The sequence below is a fragment of the Oncorhynchus kisutch genome, linkage group LG16, assembly GCF_002021735.2.
Source record: "Oncorhynchus kisutch isolate 150728-3 linkage group LG16, Okis_V2, whole genome shotgun sequence".
Taxonomy (NCBI): domain Eukaryota; kingdom Metazoa; phylum Chordata; class Actinopteri; order Salmoniformes; family Salmonidae; genus Oncorhynchus; species Oncorhynchus kisutch.
The window spans coordinates 47314513-47333648 of record NC_034189.2 but is presented as its reverse complement, the minus strand read 5'-3'; the positions used below and the strand labels follow the sequence as shown (position 1 = coordinate 47333648).

At 42.5% G+C, this 19136-nt stretch overlaps 3 protein-coding genes, 2 non-coding genes and 1 pseudogene across 5 annotated transcripts in view; 3 read left to right on the top strand and 3 right to left on the bottom strand.

Annotated features, from left to right (window-relative positions):
- Positions 1 to 334: 334 nt before the first annotated feature.
- On the bottom strand, positions 335 to 406 carry trnae-uuc (transfer RNA glutamic acid (anticodon UUC)). The gene has a single exon. It is a non-coding gene; the product is annotated as a tRNA-Glu (tRNA).
- A 1865-nt stretch (positions 407 to 2271) lies between these two features.
- Positions 2272 to 2343, bottom strand: trnae-uuc (transfer RNA glutamic acid (anticodon UUC)). The gene has a single exon. It is a non-coding gene; the product is annotated as a tRNA-Glu (tRNA).
- A 236-nt stretch (positions 2344 to 2579) lies between these two features.
- Positions 2580 to 9842, top strand: LOC109890533 (WW domain-binding protein 4). The gene is made up of 10 exons (XM_031792673.1): positions 2580 to 2698; positions 5014 to 5086; positions 5363 to 5425; positions 5801 to 5927; positions 6265 to 6456; positions 7771 to 7841; positions 7991 to 8066; positions 8158 to 8339; positions 8489 to 8682; positions 8876 to 9842. Coding segments are annotated over exons 1-10 (1203 nt in total). The 5' UTR covers positions 2580 to 2696; the 3' UTR covers positions 9099 to 9842.
- Positions 9843 to 9923: 81 nt separating this feature from the next.
- LOC109890536 (peptide chain release factor 1, mitochondrial-like) lies at positions 9924 to 12667 on the bottom strand (annotated as a pseudogene).
- Positions 12668 to 12676: 9 nt separating this feature from the next.
- LOC109890535 (tumor necrosis factor ligand superfamily member 11-like) lies at positions 12677 to 15804 on the top strand. Its single transcript, XM_020482458.2, has 2 exons — positions 12677 to 13115; positions 14239 to 15804. The coding sequence occupies exons 1-2, from the start codon at positions 12966 to 12968 to the stop codon at positions 14866 to 14868; spliced, it is 780 nt and encodes a 259-aa protein (XP_020338047.1). The 5' UTR covers positions 12677 to 12965; the 3' UTR covers positions 14869 to 15804.
- A 2320-nt stretch (positions 15805 to 18124) lies between these two features.
- Positions 18125 to 19136, top strand: part of LOC109890543 (coiled-coil domain-containing protein 122) — a 1701-nt gene continuing 689 nt past the window's right edge. The window contains exons 1-2 of the mRNA XM_031792672.1: positions 18125 to 18791; positions 18954 to 19070. Coding sequence (XP_031648532.1) covers positions 18960 to 19070 — 111 coding nt within the window. The 5' untranslated portion in view covers positions 18125 to 18791; positions 18954 to 18959. The remainder of the gene's footprint in view (positions 18792 to 18953; positions 19071 to 19136) is intronic.

The following is a 19136-nucleotide window of genomic DNA, read 5'->3' as shown; positions in this document are numbered from 1 at the left end:
ATATTTTAGCCCTTGGCAACGCAGACGCTCCTTGGCGCCCACGAGCAATACTTTGATTTCTACATGTATTCTGCAACGCTTGTGCATGCAACGTGTCCGGTCTGGTCAGCATGTTACATTTACAAAGTTGACGTTTGAGTAATGTGGATGAACATGTATTTCTGGTGTGAGACTGTGAGCGCAAGTTGCTGCATTACTAGAGTAGCCTACATCGGATAGAGTATTCTATTTTGTCAGTTCACAATATTTTAACAGTCAAAGCCACGGGCAGGCATATACCGTACCTGTATCTTTAGGCCTACTGTACATGTTCAAGGTTTTAATAAAAATTCCTTTCCCATACCGGGAGTCGAACCCGGGCCGCCTGGGTGAAAACCAGGAATCCTAACCGCTAGACCATATGGGAGATTGGAACATGAACTAGTAATTTAACAGTAAAATCCACAGGTAAGCCTATTAGTGCTGTAGAGTAGTATTTCCGAACCCTTGACCCCAACAGTACGCTTTTCATTGTAGCCCTGGACAAACACCTCATTGAGGGTTTGGTGAATAGTTGAATCAGGTGTGCTTGTCCAGGGTTACAATAAAAATATGTACTGTTGGGGGTATTCGAGAAGTGATGTAAAGAACATAAGTAAAAATACTTTAAAATACTACTTAAGTAGTTTTTGGGGTATCTGTACTTTACTATTTATATTTTTGACAACTCTTCATTACATTCATAAAGAAAATAATGTACTTTCTACTCCAAACATTTTCCCTGACACCCAAAAGTACTCGTTACATTTTGAATGCTTAGCAGGACAGGACGATTGTCCAATTCACGCACTTAAAGAGAAAATCCTTGGTCATCCCTACTGCATCTGACCTGGCAGACTCACTAAACACAAATGCTTTGTTCGTTGTGATGTTTCGTTCGCGAACGAGTCTTGTAGGTGAACTTTGGGAGCCGGCTCGCATATCAGAAAAGCCGAATCTATTTACAAAAAATAAGATATGAATAATCAAAATATTTAAATGAGTAGCATTAATGAATTCAAATAACGAATATATATATATATATATGCCTAAATGCTCAAGCGCACACATTCGTTCTGACTGTCTGCTCAGACAAACAGTTCCACCGCTTGTTCCTGTCAATCAGACACGCAGTGTCAACCAATGAACAAATGATGCGTGAGGGAGGGCCGAGCCAACTCACTCACAGTCACACACGTAGTAGCAGCGGATGACAGAGGAAGGTACAGCTGTGAAAACAACAGCTGGAAAATGAGTCGGAAGCACAGTAGCATTTGGATGCATTTTAATAATGTAGTCAATGTTAAAACACAGTGTAGAATTTGCCAAAAGAAAATATCATATAAAGCCGGTTCTACGCACAAGCTACACCGGCATAGGAGACACTGTGCACCCAACCGTGAAGCTAGCTGTAGCAGAGCTTCGAGAAACTAGCGGGCCTGCTAGTGATCGTGGTGGATCCAGCACCTCTACACGTGGAGATGTATCCACGCAGTCAAGTAGGGCTACTCCGCGACCCACAGCTACGCAGTCTTCTATGGACCAGCTTATGCCAAAGTAGCAAACAAGGCCAAATTGGACAAATCTGTAGCAAAACAAGGCCAAATTGATATGGCATTGGCTAAAATGATTGCCACCGATTTCCAGCCATTTTCAGTCGTAGAGGACAGAGGTTTTAGAATTTAGAGCAATAGTCTAAATCCAATGTACACAATTCCAAGCAGGAAAACCCTTTCAAAATCACTTATTCCACAACTGTACGAGAGCACATAGGCTTCAGTGCTGGAAAGAGTCCAGAAAGCTACTGCAGTTTGCCTTACCACTCACTGACTGCTGGACATCAAGGGTAACCACTTACATGTCGGTTACATGTCCATTCATTGAAGATACCCACGGCTTACTAAAGTCATGACAGGGAGACTGCATTCCCTCTGAGAGGGTCTTATTGAAAACGGGACAAATAATTACTGAGAAGAACGTGAGGCAAATTTGATACTTAAGTATATTTTAGCAATTAGACTTACTTTTGATACTTAAGTACATTTAATACCAAAATACTTTGACTTTTAATCAAGTAGTATTTTAGTGGGTGACTTTCAATTTTACTTGAGACATTTTCTATTAAGGTATCTTTACTTTTACTCAAGTATGACAATCTGGTACTTTTCCACCAATGTATTCAAGGAGCAGGGTGAGGAAACACTGCTTATAGAGAACATGTTCAATTTTGTAAAAAAAAAAAAAAAACATCTGTTCCCATACCGGGAGTCGAACCCGGGCCGCCTGGGTGAAAACCAGGAATCCTAACCGCTAGACCATATGGGAGATCTTGAGCATTGGAAGGACTATAGACTATTTGTTTCGTCTACATGGGACGGAAGACATATTTAGGTGTAATTACATCATTCAATCCATTCTTCTTCTCATATTCCTTATAATAAACTGCGATTAAAACGACACTTTCAAACGACTGTGTTGTTAAAATAAAGTCAATAAAAGCGATAACAGTAGCGAGTACAACTAGTTTTGACCCTCAAAGACATCCGTATATACGTCATAAGAAACGGACGCCGTGTTGTTGATGGTTGAGAAATGTTCAACGTTTTCTGCTTTTGTGTGTAGCTAGCTAGGTTGTTTAACCTTCATTATATTAACGTTATATTGGATCAGAAGACACAATGTGAGTATTTTGTTTCACGTCACACCCATTGCAATTTCGTTTTAAGAGTTACTAAAGATAACTATGTAACGTTAACGTTATTGGTACCGGAGAGCCAAGTCTGTGACGAAAAGGCATCTGAACAGCTTCTACCCCCAAGCCATAAGACTGCTGAAAAGTTAATCAAATGGCTACCCGGACAATTTACATTGACACCCTTTATTATTTATTCATCTTCATTTGTTTTACACTGGCTCTATGCACGCTCACAGATACTACACTGACACTCCAGCATACACACAAAACCCACACTTTAACATACGCTGCTGCTACTCTGTTTATTATATATCCTGATTGCATAGTCATTTTACCCCTACCCATATATACATACTGAATTACCTCAACTACCAAGTAAACCAAGCACATTGACTCCGAAAATCCCCTTTCGCGTGAATACACTCAATTCTTCATTGCTGCGACTTGCTTGCTAGTTGAGATTTCTGCTCTTCACTCCGTTGTTAGTTTAGCCTACATTTCACTGATCTTAGTAGCAGAAAGCATCTTTTATTTGTGTCCTTCAAGACAGCTGTCAATGATCAGGTTAGGCTGCGTTTCATTTTATTTTTATTTTTATGGCGGTTTGATCGCAGGGGAGGCACTAGTAATGTCTGCAGTTTTTCGATTTGGCTATTTGTTTCAAGTGTATTAGTCTATAAATACATCTCTTTGCCAAAATGTTAATCTCTCCCATGTCTTATTCAACTAGTAGTTCTGAAATGTTTATTGCTTGCCTACATTTGACTCCCTCCTCTGTTTAATATAACACGCATAGATGAATTATTCATTTAGGTTGCCTATCCTGTCGAAGTTTGTTCTATAGAAAGTATTTGATTCTGATATGTGCGACAAAGTATTTTACCTTAGTGACAAAATTAAGGAAATTAGAGGGGGGGGGGGGGGGGATTTCAGGAAAGCCATTTTCTTGCCTGCCAAAATTCTCCCTCCTATTTTCTTTCTATACTTTCTATAGAACAAACTTCACGTCAGGATAGGCAACCGAAATTAATAATTAATCTATGTGTGTTATATTAAACAGAGGGAGTAAAATGTTACTAAGATCAGTGAAATGTAGGCTAAACTGACAACGGAGTGCCATTGGAGGACAGAGGTTTCATTAAATAGTACCCGCAAAACACCCGTCTCAACGTCAACAGTGAAGAGGCGACTCCAGGATGCTGGCCTTCTAGGCAGAGTTGCAAAGAAAAAGCCATATCTCAGACTGGCCAATAAAAATAAAAGATTAAGAAGGGCAAAAGAACACAGACACTGGACAGAGGAACTCTGCCTAGAAGGCCAGCATCCCGGAGTCGCCTCTTCACTGTTGACATTGAGACTGGTGTTTTGCAGGTACTATTTAATGAAGCTGCCAGTTGAGGACTTGTGAGACGTCTGTTTCTCAAACTAGACACTAATGTACTTGTCCTCTTTCTCAGTTGTGCACCGAGGTCTCCCACTCCTCTTTCTATTCTGGTTAGGGCCAGTTTGCGCTGTTCTGTGAAGGGAGTAGTACACAGTGTTGTACGAGATCTTCAGTTTCTTGGCAATTTCTTGCATGGAATAGCCTTCATTTCTCAGAACAAGAATAGACTGATGAGTTTCAGAAGAAAGTTCTTTGTTTCTGGCCATTTGAGCCTGTAATCGAACCCACAAATGCTGATGCTCTAGATACTCAACTAGTTTAAAGAAGGCCAGTTTTATTGCTTCTTTAATCAGAACAACAGTTTTCAGCTGTGCTAACATAATTGCAAAAGGGTTTTCTATGATCATAGCCTTTTAAAATTATAAACTTGGATTAGCTAACACAACTTGCCATTGGAACAAAGGAGTGATGGTTGCTGATAATGGGCCTCTACGCCTATTTAGATATTCCATCAAAAATCAGCCGTTTCCAGCTACAATTGTCATTTACAACATTTACAATGTCTACAGTGTATTTCTGATCAATTTGATGTTATATAAAAAGTGTTTTTCTTTCAAAAACAGACATATATAAATATATATAAATATAAAGCAAATAATTTGTGCATAAAAAAACATACATTGTAGACATATGTCTGTTGGGAATTGTCTCATAAATTAGCATTTCACTGTAAAGTCTACACCTGTTGTATAACATGACCAATAACATTTGATTTCGTATTGTTGCATCTATTCATAAGCTAGCTAGTTCAGTTTGTACGACCAAGGTTGCGTTTTATTCACTGCCCAAATTGCTATTCTGATCAGCTTTCAAACACATGTTTATGAAGTTGTTTAATGTTGTTTGTATTACTCAGGTCAGAATATTGGAAGTCCCAGCCGAAGAAATTCTGCCAGTACTGCAAGTGCTGGATAGCCGACAATAAACCTGTGAGTGTTGAGTAAATTGTAATGTAATTTGTACCGGTATGTAAAGTTGGTGTAATTAGCCGACTAGCTACCCATTCAGGCATGATCATCATGCTAGTTATTCAGTCTCTTTGACTAGGCCCTTCTCATGTTGCTAATGTTGAATGAATGCTTACTTGTTCTTGGTGATGTGTGTCAATGAGAGAGCAGTCTGTTATGTTATGACTGCAAGGGGTTGTGGCTGAGGACAAGATTTGATCATGTATTCACCCCTGTGCTTGTTTGTTTCTCATGCAGAGTGTTGAGTTTCATGAACGAGGGAAGAACCACAAAGAAAATGTTGCTGCCAAAATTGCTGAGGTGAGTTGTCATCATTGTGTTTTGCCTTCAACTTGTGAAACAGAAAGATGGGTGCCTGTCAGTGCCAGGGTTGTAGCTACCATACTGCATAAGAAATACAGATGCCATAAATGTGTCAATCACCTGAGACTATACTGTTTTCTCTCTGGGCTCTATGTAGTCTGCTGATAACACGTGAATACACAGAGGTATCAACAGGGGTCACTGTTGCAAGGGAAACTATTGCTGCTTTGTAAACACAGCTTGGCATGCATAGCCCTAATGCCTGGCCTAGGGGTGTATTTCAGCAGAGATAAGGTCCAGATAAGCCACTCTCACCCCATGCTGTCATCTCATTGGTGACTTGACTGATACTCCGGCCTCTCTTCTGTACAGATGCAAAAGAAGAGCATTGACAAGGCGAAGAAGGAGGATCGTCAGTCTAAAGAGTTTGCAACGATGGAGGCGGCTGCACTGAAAGCTTATGAGGAGGATATGAAAAGGTTGGGGATAAAACCATCAGGTAACTTCTTAGTTAAATGTTTTATTCATTTACTAACTTAATAACCTGCCAGTCTGTTTTTATTTGTACCGTCTAATAAGTGTTTAACTTATTACCATTATTTCTTATAGTTTTTGTATTCTTATATTTTATTATCTCATTGTTGTTGCATTGTCGAGGATGAACCTGTCAAGTAAGCATTTTGTCAGATGATGTACACCACGCGTATACTGTACATACGACTAATGAAACATGAAGCTTTTAAAAAGTTGTTAAACACACTCAGTGTAAGTTGTTTTGGATAAGAGTGTCTGCTCAAATGGCTAATATATCAATGTGATTTTGTGTGTTTGCTTAGATTCCCCATCTCAAACCAAAGCCCAAACTCCAAGCCCAGTTCCATCTCCATCTCAATTTCCATCTCAATCTCGAAAACAAGAAAAGAAGCGAAAGCCTAGAAAGGAGAGGATGCCCAGAAACGAATCCGAGAACTGGGTGGAGGGAAAGACAGGCGAAGGACTCACATACTACTACAACTCTATGACAGGAGGTAGGCAAGGTTCACACAAGGTGCTTGAAGTGCTTAAAGTAATTGAATTTGGCACTCTGAAATTCAATTACTTGAATACCTTAAAACTCTGACATTTTCTCAAGTTGGTACTTGGAAAGTACTTGAATTAAAATGGGACAACAGAAAACTATCAAATATGTTAATATTAAAAATATTAGAAAAATATATTGCTCTTACGAATTCATTTCCAGGTACACTAGCGAGTTTTATTTCATGTGTTTCCACTGTGGTTGCCAGGCGAGCTCTCTCATTCTACCTGCCACTCAGCCAGGCAGCTACAGAACCGACTGATTAGGCACTGCCAAACGTCACATCGATAGCTAAAATGCTGGGCAAATATAGAGCCTTTTGTGCATAATAGAACATTTATGGGGTCTGTTATTTCAGCTAATGAAACCCATTTTCTATCTTTGTTCTGTATAGTTTACCCACCTTTTTCCCCCCGCGACATCACTGGACCTAACCAACCCCACACTGTGTAAGGTGAAATAAATACATCAGACCTCGACATGTCGAGCATGGTGTAATCGGCCCTGGAGGGGAAAGGCACAACGCTGCATTCTGCGCTGGCACCAGTTCTACATTGAGACTTTTTCTCTCCAGAGCTTTTTTTAGTTTTGTTGCCCCATTCAAGCCTGCGATATTCCACTTTATCAAGCAGCAGCCGTGCTCCTGCTGTTCTGGTTGCCGTTCACGTGCCGTTTTCCTCACACAGCCCACCCGCCCTTCTCCCGACCGGCGACTCTAAAGCTGCCAGTCAGAAGCGAGATGCTTTTTCGTAGCTATTAAGTAGTAGATTCCCAAATGCCCAATAAAACTACAATACTGTCAAAGCTGGAGTTGTGTAGTAATGCGAATAAGAAATGTGTGTTCACTAGTAGGCATGTCCCAAAACTCTACTCATCACTACTCAAATTACATCATCAGTACTGATTTACCACTAATGTATGTAGTAAATAAGTAGTGAAACACGTATTATTGAGTAGAGCTTACAAGGTAGTAATGAATAGTAAGTACGTTTTTTGTCATGAGGTTTTGGTGAATATACCGTCATCTGGTGGCGAATAGAAACAATTGCATAATAGGAACTATTACAAATTGGTGGTCCTCGAAAGCCCTTGAATTTGGTTTGCAAATATCTGTACGAACCTGGGGTAGGCTGAAGACCACAACACCTCCGCAGATATCAGAGATGTCGGGTTAAAAGTCAGACTGTGACTTTAATAAATCAGTTTTGAACACCTAGGACCATTCACCTTTCTCCTGAAGCATTGTGTTTTTATATATTTTCAGAATCTCAGTGGGACAAACCATGTGGGTTGCAGGGAAAGAGCACACCCTCTCCACAGCCGGGTCAAACCGAGGTAGACAACTTTTTAATGTCATTTCTTAATAGCTTTCATTTCACCAGGAAGTCTCTTATATGTTGTTACCCATTTGATATGTTTAGAGTCAGTGCAATGTACCGAGGTAATGCATTCAAGTCCTGGTGTGATCACTTTTTTTCCTGTAGATCTCCTTAGGTAGTGCCTGGATGGAGGCCGTCAGTCCTGATGGATTTACATACTACTACAACACAGAGACTGGAGGTCAGTCTATGAAGACAGGTGATGACAAGAATGATGTATGTTTGACATAATTATGTTTGACATAGTTTTGATGTTTCCCCCACTCTGACAGAGTCCAGCTGGGAAAGACCTGCAGATCTCCCTGCCGGGGGTGAGTCTGGGTCTGGGCCCAGTGAAGAGACAGTGGGCCCCCCAGGGTTAGATGACCCATCTGCCCTGCAGCCAGAACCCCTCTCTGGGGAGGACAGCTCCAACAGTACCAAAGGAGCTGGGGAGAGAGAGGATTCCAAACAGGTACCAAGATTCAGTTCAGGGTGAGACTCAGTTCTCAATACAACCCCATTGGTAGTGAATGGGCACAAATAATAGTAGGCATTAGTTTAGGATTTGAGTCATGGTGACTGACGATCAGTTCAATAATCATTTGCTCTCCTCACAAAAAGAATACACTGCCTTCAGACAAGGAGGGAGAGAATAAAGATGGGGAGGATGATGACGGGGGGAAGGGAGACGAAGGGGCCAAAGACACACCGGCAGCTGTGCCTGAGGAGAAAGAGGAGATGCCTGCTGTTAAGAAGCCCAGGAAGACCAACCCTTACGGAGCCTGGGAACAGATACTGGAAGAAGAAGAGCCTTAGTAAGAGCCTGTTATACTGTCAATGTCTTCATTTGGATTTAACTATGAGATTTTGTTACAGTTTGCCATAATGAACAGGACCCTGGTGCTAGTCTGTCTCTACTTTAGCCAACTTGTTATTGTGTGCCTTATTAAATGCTAAACTAATAACTCACCTACCTGCTCTATACCCCACCCACGTTCTCTCCTCCAGTGAGGAAGTGGACCTGCAGCTACCACAGGTGGAAGGTGCAGCTAGCGCCCCCGCCCCCACGGAGCTTCCACCTGAGCCCAAACCCAAGTTTAGGGAGCGTATCATCACCTCTCTGGGCGACGAGGGAGGCCCCGCGTCGGGAGCCGGGGCCACGTTCAGGAAGAGGAAAGCAGAGAACGGGAAATCCTCCAGGAGCCTGAGGCAACGGGGAGATGATGACTAATACTCAGGCTAACTCCGATATTAACTCTTTTTAAACAGACACAGGGCTTGACAAACTGGGGGATGTTGTTGGAGACTGTTGTTATTGTGTAAGGGGACAATTTGAGCAACGTCATATCAATACCTGGATATGCAGGTCAGGTCCCTGTGGGCTGCAGAGAACTCGAGTTAGCTACTCACCAAGATGCCATCATTTCAGAATTGTTCAGGTTGACTTTTACCCATCCAACCTTCCAAGTTACATCATATTAGCAGCTTTTGGGGTTGAATAGGACAAGCAGACGTCTGAAACCAGCTGGATCAGTGGCTTTAGCTGTCCTAACTTCAAGTGTTTGTCTTACTTTTTACAATTTCCTTTTTCAATGCCTGATGCCCTCCTGCTTTGTTATTTGAGTTGAATAGCGTACAGCCGTGACGGACAGACTATCATTCCCAGAGGTATTTTCTTATGCGTGTGTGATGTACCCCTGTGATGTCCTTACTGTGGTGGTGGTTATTTTCCACATCACCACCAGTACATGCTCATGCCTGGGTCTCCCAAAACCATCATAGCACTACGGCCATCTTTTGTCTATTTAGTTTCAATGGAATTAACATCCTAGTGCTACGATGCTTTGGGGAGACCCAGACCTTGACCGTACTCCAGCATGGTTGGAGTATGCGAGAAGGAGAATGCAAAGAAAGTTTTCTACAGTATGATTTGATGAAATATTGTACTTGAATATATATTCTGCTGGTGTGGACATTTTCTCTATGCTTCTTCCTTTAGTCCATCAGCCTTTAATAATCAATAGTCTTCCACGGATTTATTTTGCAGACTTCTGTCAGAGCAACTCCAACATTTCACAGGGCTCGAGTAGCCTCGAAGGTAATTCAACCCTTCACTGGTGCCAACACATGCTCATTGATATGGCTGTGTAGGAGAGATACTGATGCCATGGCTGGCCAGCTGCCAGTCATGGCTGGGTGCTTGAGATTAGAGCGTGTGTGTTGGGCTGAAACATAGGTCTGACACACCCAATAGGAGCAGGGCTCGTCGCCAACTATTTTCAGTCAAGTTTTAGGACTTTATTAAAATGCTAGGGTGTAATTGGGTATATGTCTGAGACTGGTTAAAGAGCGGGGTTGTCTGTAGCCAGGCTCTCTCTGCTCTCTTTTCTCCACCCACACACCATTCTTTTCACAAACTGAACCAGGATCAGTGTTTGCGCAACTGCTTCCATATCTGGTCTGACTGTTCTCCTGTCTGCAGTGGGTCATGTCAGCTAGCTCCCAGAACTAAGGCGTCACACTGTCTTGAGTCAGTATCTCTGACTGCAGGTCACCACCAGCTCCAGCAGAGCCTCTTTGTCTCTGTGTTCCAACAGCTCTGAGATCAGGTCATCCAGGGGCTCCCTGCCCCTCATGAACTCCTGCCAAGGGAATACAGAAGACACATTAACCAACTATTACCACTACATGTAAAAACATTACACAACAAATCAACTTCCACTATAGACTGCTTGTTTGCATAGTTAGAAGCCCACCTTGATATCTCTGGTCACATAGCCAGTCCGGTGATCTGTCACGCGGTCCTAGCTGAAGTTGTAGGTGCGAATCCTCTCTGACGGAGCGAGTGCCCACCTGGAGAAGGATTAACATGAATGGCTCTGAGGTGAGTTGGGGAAGGGAGGAGGGGGACAGTAAAGCGTAAGGATGGGACTGTGTGTCGGGGATCACCTGCTGTTTGCGTGCTGTAAGTCTCTGTTCCGTCTCTCTGCCCATCATGCTCTGGTAGAGGCGGGCATTCAGCGTCACGATTCTGCAGCTGAGAGCGGGACGTCTGACACTCTGCCACTGTACCTAGGGTCAGAGAACGGGTCAGTCAGTAATTCAATTTCAATTCAGTCAATATCAGGAGATCAATTCAAAATCAAGAATTGAGAAGTGCCATTGGTTTTCAATGAAGATATTAAAAAACTTCTTAAAGTGGATTTTCAATACATATTCTGTCTCCCCGAACTGGAAGCTCTTACCTGTTGGCAGGTGTACTATTCGGACAGCACTGTCCGTTGTGTTGACACTTTGACCTCCCGCCCCTCTCGATCTGAACGTATCAACCCGCAGGTCCTTAGGGTCAATGCTGATGTCCAGCTACAAAACAGAATCCCAATGTATTATCGTTCAGACAGGCAGGACGATGGCGGTCATGGTTCCTGTGTGAATGCGTTGCATCCTGGAGGACAGGCCCACCTCGGGGATCCTCTGGACCCGGTGTGTCCCTCCCTCATGCTTCAGACGCCGGTACACACTCTCCCCCACTATCCTTACTGCCGCATGGTGCAGTCCACCTGAGTGAATCAAATCAGACCATAAAACACACCAATCAATCATACATAAACGCAGACACTTTCATCCAGTGACCCATAAAACACAGACAGAAGAGAAGCATTACCATATTCAGCAGGTGTGTAGTTGAAGATCTCAAAGTCCCAGTTCTTGTGGCTGGCAAGGCCTTGGTACATGTCAAACATCTCTCTGGTGAAGTGTTGACAGATGTCACCTGGATCCAAACATGTGCACCAGAGAGGGGACATACATTATCATCAGGACCAGGAGTGTAATGGAGAGCCGTTGTCCATGGCCTATGCTGTTCATTGAGTAATTACAGTTCACCGACTCACCTCCTGTTGTCCGCCCTGTTACCACCTCCAGAAGGACATTACTGGTGTCATGTGGGTCACTGGGTACTAGTGTCTGGATCAACTGGGGGAATATGAATTCAGATTTTCTCATCAAATTCCAGACTGACCAAGGCAGAAATGTAAAATGTTCTGTTTCTAATGTTTGTTCATACATCTTTTCTCAATGACTCGATTCTTTGGGTGATCTGTGCTTGTTCCTCTTTCAGTAGCTGGACCATTTTTGTCGGCCTTCCTCTTTGGAACCGACTGTCTCTGTAAAAGGAGAATATGGATGACTACAACATTTTCAGATACATGACACATTTCACAGTTAGCACATTGTTATTGAAGCATTGGCGACCTCTTCTGGTCATTACGGCACGTAGGCGTTACAGACACTTATGAAAGGAAGATACAGAAAGACCACTAGTTAGTTAGCAATTAACAAAATACACTAAACAGAACACAGCTTACTTACTCTGAAGCAGAGTTTCAACCTCCTCTAGGTCTTTCACGGCATGTTCAGCGCTCTGAAACATGCCGATGTGAAAGTCACATCTGTCTCTTGTTCAACTCTTTCCTGGCGGGGGCGTTGAGAAACCCATGTTGTAATGTTTTGGTGACATCTCTGTACTCTTCCACAAGCTGCCGAAGATATCTTTGTACGGACTCATTCCGGTATAAATCTCCCAAATGATTGTTCAAATAACGTCTTTATGATACGAGTGATCGATTTGCTAGTTCCTTCCATATTGTCTTGCGCATGTGGAGGGCGCACCAGCCATACATTCGAATACATTTCTGCGTAAGCATCTGGCTACAGTGTATACGAAGTAAGTGTAAACTGGTTACATGAGTTTATCATCTCATATGTATTACCATTGTAAAGAATATAGTCACGCTTCCAGCAAGGTCAAAGGGTGGTGTTGAATGCTGGGATATGTAGTCATAAATAATGTTTTTCGCACAGTGTTTTACAACAGCACCCCTGGTGGTGTTAAAAAGCTATTTCAATTCATCTGTAATCTGATTGGTCCTCAAAGAGGGGGTACTAAACTGAGAAAACCACCTCCTAAAACGTCTATTGGTAATGAGAATACGCAGAAATACAAACATATCTTGGGGAAAGCATAGCCTAACATTGGGTCTGTTTTTATGAAACACAGTGGATATTTAACGTTCAGTATTAAACGGATCTTTATGAAATGGAAAGCAGTCTGCCAAGACTTCAGCAGCTCAGGAGAACAGAAGCAACTTCAAACAGAACTCTTATGGGTACTGTCGTTTTCATGGGATTACTTCAAGTGGTATCAAGTGTTGCTGTTGTACTTCATTTGACAGGTCATCTTCAACAGGTAAGGTAATCATAATAATACAAGTCCTAATGCATAGGTCTCTTAGATTGGATTATACCAAGAGTCTCCTCTAAAAATGGTCATCAAATCTATGTAATTCTATAGCACAAAAATTGTATTTTGTAAGAAAAAAGTTATTGTCATAACAGTTTACAGGTGCTGCAGGAAAACATTGGACAAAAAAAATGATATACAATGATTGCCTCAAATACACATTGCACTAAATGTAATCCATTTCAAGTGGTTGCTCTCTCACCACAACCTCTATAACACGTTACACTTCAAACAGAGGCAAAGTGTTTCATATTGTATGGACGGTCTTACTGGCTATTGCCTCTTATGGCTTACAAAGTAGCCTTATGTATTACAAGCAACAAATCAAAGAAATGTTTATTGGTTTACACAGATCTGCAGATGTTATCGCAGGTGCAGCGAAATGCTTGTGTTTCTAGCTCCAACAGTACAGTAATACCTAACAATACACAACAATATACACATAATCCAAAAAGTAAGAAATTAAGAAATATCAGAATGAGTAATGTCAGAGTCCGGAATATAAATATGTATATTGGTGTGTAGGGAGAGTATATGAATAGAGAAGGTGTGTACAGCACTAGTTATATAGGATGGGCCTTGACTAGAATACAGTATATACTGTACATATAAAGTGACCTAGTGGCCTCATGGGTGGAATGTTATTCATATTTTTCATAATTAATAAACATTATTTCAAAAACCTGCAGAAAATCCGATGTTTCAATGTCAAACAGTTTTGTAATATTTCAGTCTTCTGTCATGTATATAAAGTGTAATATTGAAATGCAAACTCAAAATGTAATACATTTCAACTCTATATCTGACATGGTGCAGGTGTCTTCTTCTTTTTAAGCCCACAACCATGTGTGTGAAGGTGAATACTTGTTTCAAAGTAGATTTGTTTAAGACTACCAAGAAATACACTGTGTGACCCTGATTTAGCCTACTGCAGTAAAAAAGTTTAAGTGACAAGTGGTCAATAACTCTATAAATGTGTCTCTAACAGCAGTGTATCAATGCCGAATGAGGGAGTTGGGCTACTGTGATCTCTAACCTCTCTTGCTGCTGTCTCTGTTGGTAACTTCAGGTCACCCAGACCGGACCAGCCCTAGTTGAGACTTCGGACGACCTCCAGAGAGGGGAGTCACAGAGGTGCCCAAAAAAACCCAGGGAGGTCACACCATCAGCCCACCTACCCATTCAGCCTACCAGTGGGCACATCCAGAGAGACATCCAGAACACAATGATCCACTGGGACCACGCCCATGGACACCTGTCCAAGATCGGGTACCATGACGGAAGGATCCTGGTCCGCGAGGGAGGCCTGTACTACATCTACGCCAAAACCTGCTTCAGGTACTACGACCAGGTAGAGGAGTCACTGTTGGAGTCTGGGTCTCATGCTCCAGGGAGAAAAGGGGCTTCAGCAGAGCCTAGCATTCACAGAGAAGATGGGGCCGGGGCTGGTGCCCTTCTTATACAATACGTGTTCAACGAGCGTCACAGTCACAGTGCCCCCCTCAGGCCAGCTGTGCTAATGAAAAGCGGTAGCACCAGGCACTGGCAGAGGGGTCACTACCACATGTGTTGTCAGCAGCAGGGAGGGGCTTTCCCCCTAGGGTCCGGGGACAGTATTTACGTCAGTGTGTCCAACTCCTGGCTGCTGGACCCGGAAGCTGAGGGAAGCTACTTCGGGGCCTTCAGAATCAGCAGATGAAGAATGAGGAAGGAGACGCAGGGCACTTAATTGATAAATTAGTAACTGATATCTCTTTAATCCCATTCCCAGCTCAGGGCTGTAGATGAGGTAGAATTATTATCTGTTAGATAGCTGGACTGTCTGCATATGGAATAGATTTTTGTATTTTTATACTGTGAAAACAAACTGAATTTGGCTCACTTTTAATTTAGTTTTATGAAGTTAGTTTTATGAAGTTTTCAATATTTATGTATTTTCTGATGTCTCTCGTATTCAATTCTGTGTTCAGTTTTTTTGTGTGTTTATAGAACATTCCAATAAAGCCATATACAATTGTAAAAATACAGGAGAGAGATTATAAATGCTCTGTTATTATCACCAATATTGCCATGCTTCAACCCATGTCATAGGAAAACAGGGATACCATTAGACCATTACGTTTCACCCTGAGAGACTGTTTTACCTCAGCACATCTCTGAAAACTTGACACTGTCTCTCTGGCGTACGAGCGCAGGGCACCTCAATTTTATGTGCTTTCTGTGGTTAGAAGGGAATAACTCCAGTTAGTGATGCATGCTGGAAGTGCTGTGTCATGCACATTTAGAGGCCCCCTACTCTCCTTATTCATTCCCTGATTTCACTCACCCCTATAGTCCTGCCCCTCCCCCACCTCGCCTCATGTCTCTGATTTAAAATGAAATGAGATACTCTTTTGTTGACGTGTAATGTCATTACTATGCTTAGTTTGCCTTCTTCACGTGAAAATCCATTTGAAAAGTGAGGAGTCGATCTGTCCATGCTTGGATTAGAACAATTCAACACACACACCATGTTTCCCTTGAAAGCTTTCTTCACTCCCATGTCATTTCCATGTCCAAGCGTGCATTAACGCCACCCATCTCAGCTCTACAGTTGCACTGTTAAGAGAGTATTAAAGTCGTCCACTGAAACAAAGACTGTTTCTCATTTGTTTTCAGTCTGGCATATAACTGGCACCAATCTATAACCTTTCAGAAAATGGGCAACAATAGCACACGAATCAGCTCGGCTATCAATAAAAGTTTAATCTGTAAAACTGCTGATGCAAGCACTCAAATTACTATACTTCAAATCAGTAGAGGCTGCTGAGGGGAGGACAGCTCATAATAATGTCTGGAATGGAGTGAATGGAATGGCATCAAACACCTGGAAACCTCAGTGTTCACCTCAAAACACAGGTAGCCCAAATATCAGCAGATGAGATGAATAAAAGGGTATTCATGTAGTTGACCACCCACAGCCAACAACCCCTGTTCTAGGGCTATTAATGGTATTTAAAAGATCAACATTGTATGAAATTAAAAATAAACATAGCTATGTTCTACTGTATCGCCATCCATCCCCTCTTCACTCTCTCTCTTCCTATTTTGAGGAAGGATGGAGTGGACAAAATAATAGCAACAGATAATTCTAGTTAATGTTTAGTTGTGTTGACACAATGCAGACTAGGGTAAAAACAGGAACACCTGTGACCTAGTCAAGACCGTCTCTTTGGCACACATGTTTTTGTGCTGATGAGACACAGGGAATGAGAGACAATGTCAGGGAACCAGACAGGAACCAGACAGGAAATAGTTGTGGTTATATTGAGTCACAGATGGAGGGAGGGATTGGATGGAATGTGGGATTGGAGGAAGGGAGGGACAGTAGGAGGGAAGGGAAGGAGGCAGGGAAAGGGAGCACCGCGTTGAGTCGTACATACAGTTTATCCTGTTGTGTTTATGAGAAACAGACTGAGATTGACTGAGGAGGGCTCTATTTAATCAAACACACATGAGAAATTCAAACTCATAAAAAGTGCATAGGATGTAATGGCGCAATAGCCTATAAGATCATGATGTTCACTGCAGCACATCCGTTTTGTTTTCATAACTAGTTACCGGGCACCGGCACACACCTGCACCTATTATGTACACCGTAAACTTGTCTCAATAAAGCCACAAGACTCAGAAACCACAGCAGCTAATTACTCAGAACTTCAGCATCTGGAGGCAAACATGTTAACAATAATAGCCCAGTGTTTTCCCTATACCTAAGCATTCAACCACAAATGGGGAACTCCAACTGTCATCACGTTCAAACAATTAGCTATTTTTAGTGCGCAAACAAACCCAAACAACAAATAAAATATTTACATCCACCAGCACAAATAACTGTCAGGTCCTGTGCTAGTAAATCAAATCTATCGGCTATTGTTTAGCTAACGGTGGGTCTCTCACCCGCCTTCACAGCCAAATCCTACTGGGTCATGGCTTTATGGGCTGCATGGGCCTGGGAAAGAAACCTTGTTTTGTTCATCTGGATGGTCGCAATACATGTCCAGTAGACTGCACAAAAACTGAAAGGACTTGATCCCATCACACACACACGCGCACACAGTTACAGGAAGTGTGCATGGAAGTATAATGGGGATGTATCAGTACTGGCTTCCTTATATCCTTCCTATATTCTGGTTTTAGTAAGAAAACAAAATGAGTGACTTGAGTACATATCCTGGAGGTCTGCTGTGTGCAATCAAATAGCCTACAGACACATTTTCTCCATAACTGCCTTCTTTTCATATCATAAATGAGATTCATAAAGGTATAGAGATAGAGAGAATGGTCCTTACTTTATTCGCTAACCCTAAAAGACCACTTGTGGACCTAACCAGTAGGCTATGGCCTAACACTGGGAAACATGTAAATACACATAACTGACATCTATACTGTCTCATACCACCAGAAACCATAGTGACAAGTCCCTGTCATTTATCACATAAAAATGATGTATAGAATCAAATCCGGACATCTGGCAATCCATTGTAAAATAAATTAATATGAAAATTAGGGCTACATTTCACTTAGTTTACTTCACCGACCAAAGGTGAAGTCAGTCAATATGGGTCGTATTGGGGGAATCACACCGGAAACCCCCCACCGGAAACGTCCGCCAGGCCAAGAGAGCGCACGTGCTGAGCTGAGCGCGAAAACCAACTCTGTTTCGCGCTCAACAACAAACGTGTCAACATGGCCAACTCTGCTGGGATGACGGTGGAAAATGGCAAGAAAACATTTAGCAAAATCCTTATAAAATGTTGGACTATCTGTATTATGTTGGGATGCTTTGCTAAAACAGCCTAAAGTTGTTGGGGGTGGAGATACTAAAGAGCTAACGTTAGTAGGGCTACAACAAGCTAGTTTAGGAAGCTAGCTAGCTTAACTAATAACAAACCACATTCTTTCTTCAGACGTGACATGGTCCATTCCATGTATTGCTGTAGAGACACATGGAGGGCCTGACTTCTCTCTAACACAAGCTTTAGGAGATGTCTCTCAACAAGGATATGCCCAGATTGTGGCCCTCCGGGAGGAACAACAAGTGCTCAGCTCTCTCCAGTTGAATCTCTCCTTACCTGCTAACACACTGACCAGTAACATTTTAAAACTCCAGGAACACTGTAATTGTTGCTGCTTACATTATATACATTTTCCATGCAACATTAATATCGGAACATTTGTTTTAACACTCAGTGAAAAACAATGTTGTTTTCATCTGCTACCAGGCCATATTATCAGACATTGAGAAGAAAGGCAAAGAAGCTGAAGTGGAGTTAAAATCCAACGTGAGGCAGATTCTCATCCTGGAGGGTGAGATGGAACAACTGCAGCGACACATGCAAGACCTGGGCTTGCGTTCCGTCACCGTCTACAACGAAAACACAGAGCTACGACTGCTGATGAAGGAAGAGGAGGACAACTTTAGCCGCGTGCTGGCCGGTTACAACACCTACCGGAACAAGATGGAGGGCCACCGGACAGCTGTCTTGCAAGTGGAGAGCCAGACGAGGGCTCACAGGGAGGAGAGAGGAGCTGAGGACCGACCTGGAGAACCCAGAGGGGAACGCTGTGAAGCAGGCACAGGTCAGAGCAGCTGAGGAACCAGTGTAGATGTTGACAGATTACAGTCATATGTGATACGTTAAAAACCCCAGTTAATTTTGTCCTGTGATCCCTGTCTTCTCCACTTCATCTGTTCGCATGTTGTTATCGTGGATCAGTAATAAAACTGCAATCTCTTGACAGAAAGAGATGGATGACATGAGGTGGCAGATCTCAGCCCGGAGGAAGATGGTGACTGAGAGAAGAGAGCTCATCCTGAAGGAGTTTGAGAGTCACACACTGATCAAGAAGCATATCGAGGTACGGTAGTGAATCCCTATTGTCTGATGCTCACTTACCCCCTTTTTCCTCTAATCCAACAGAAAA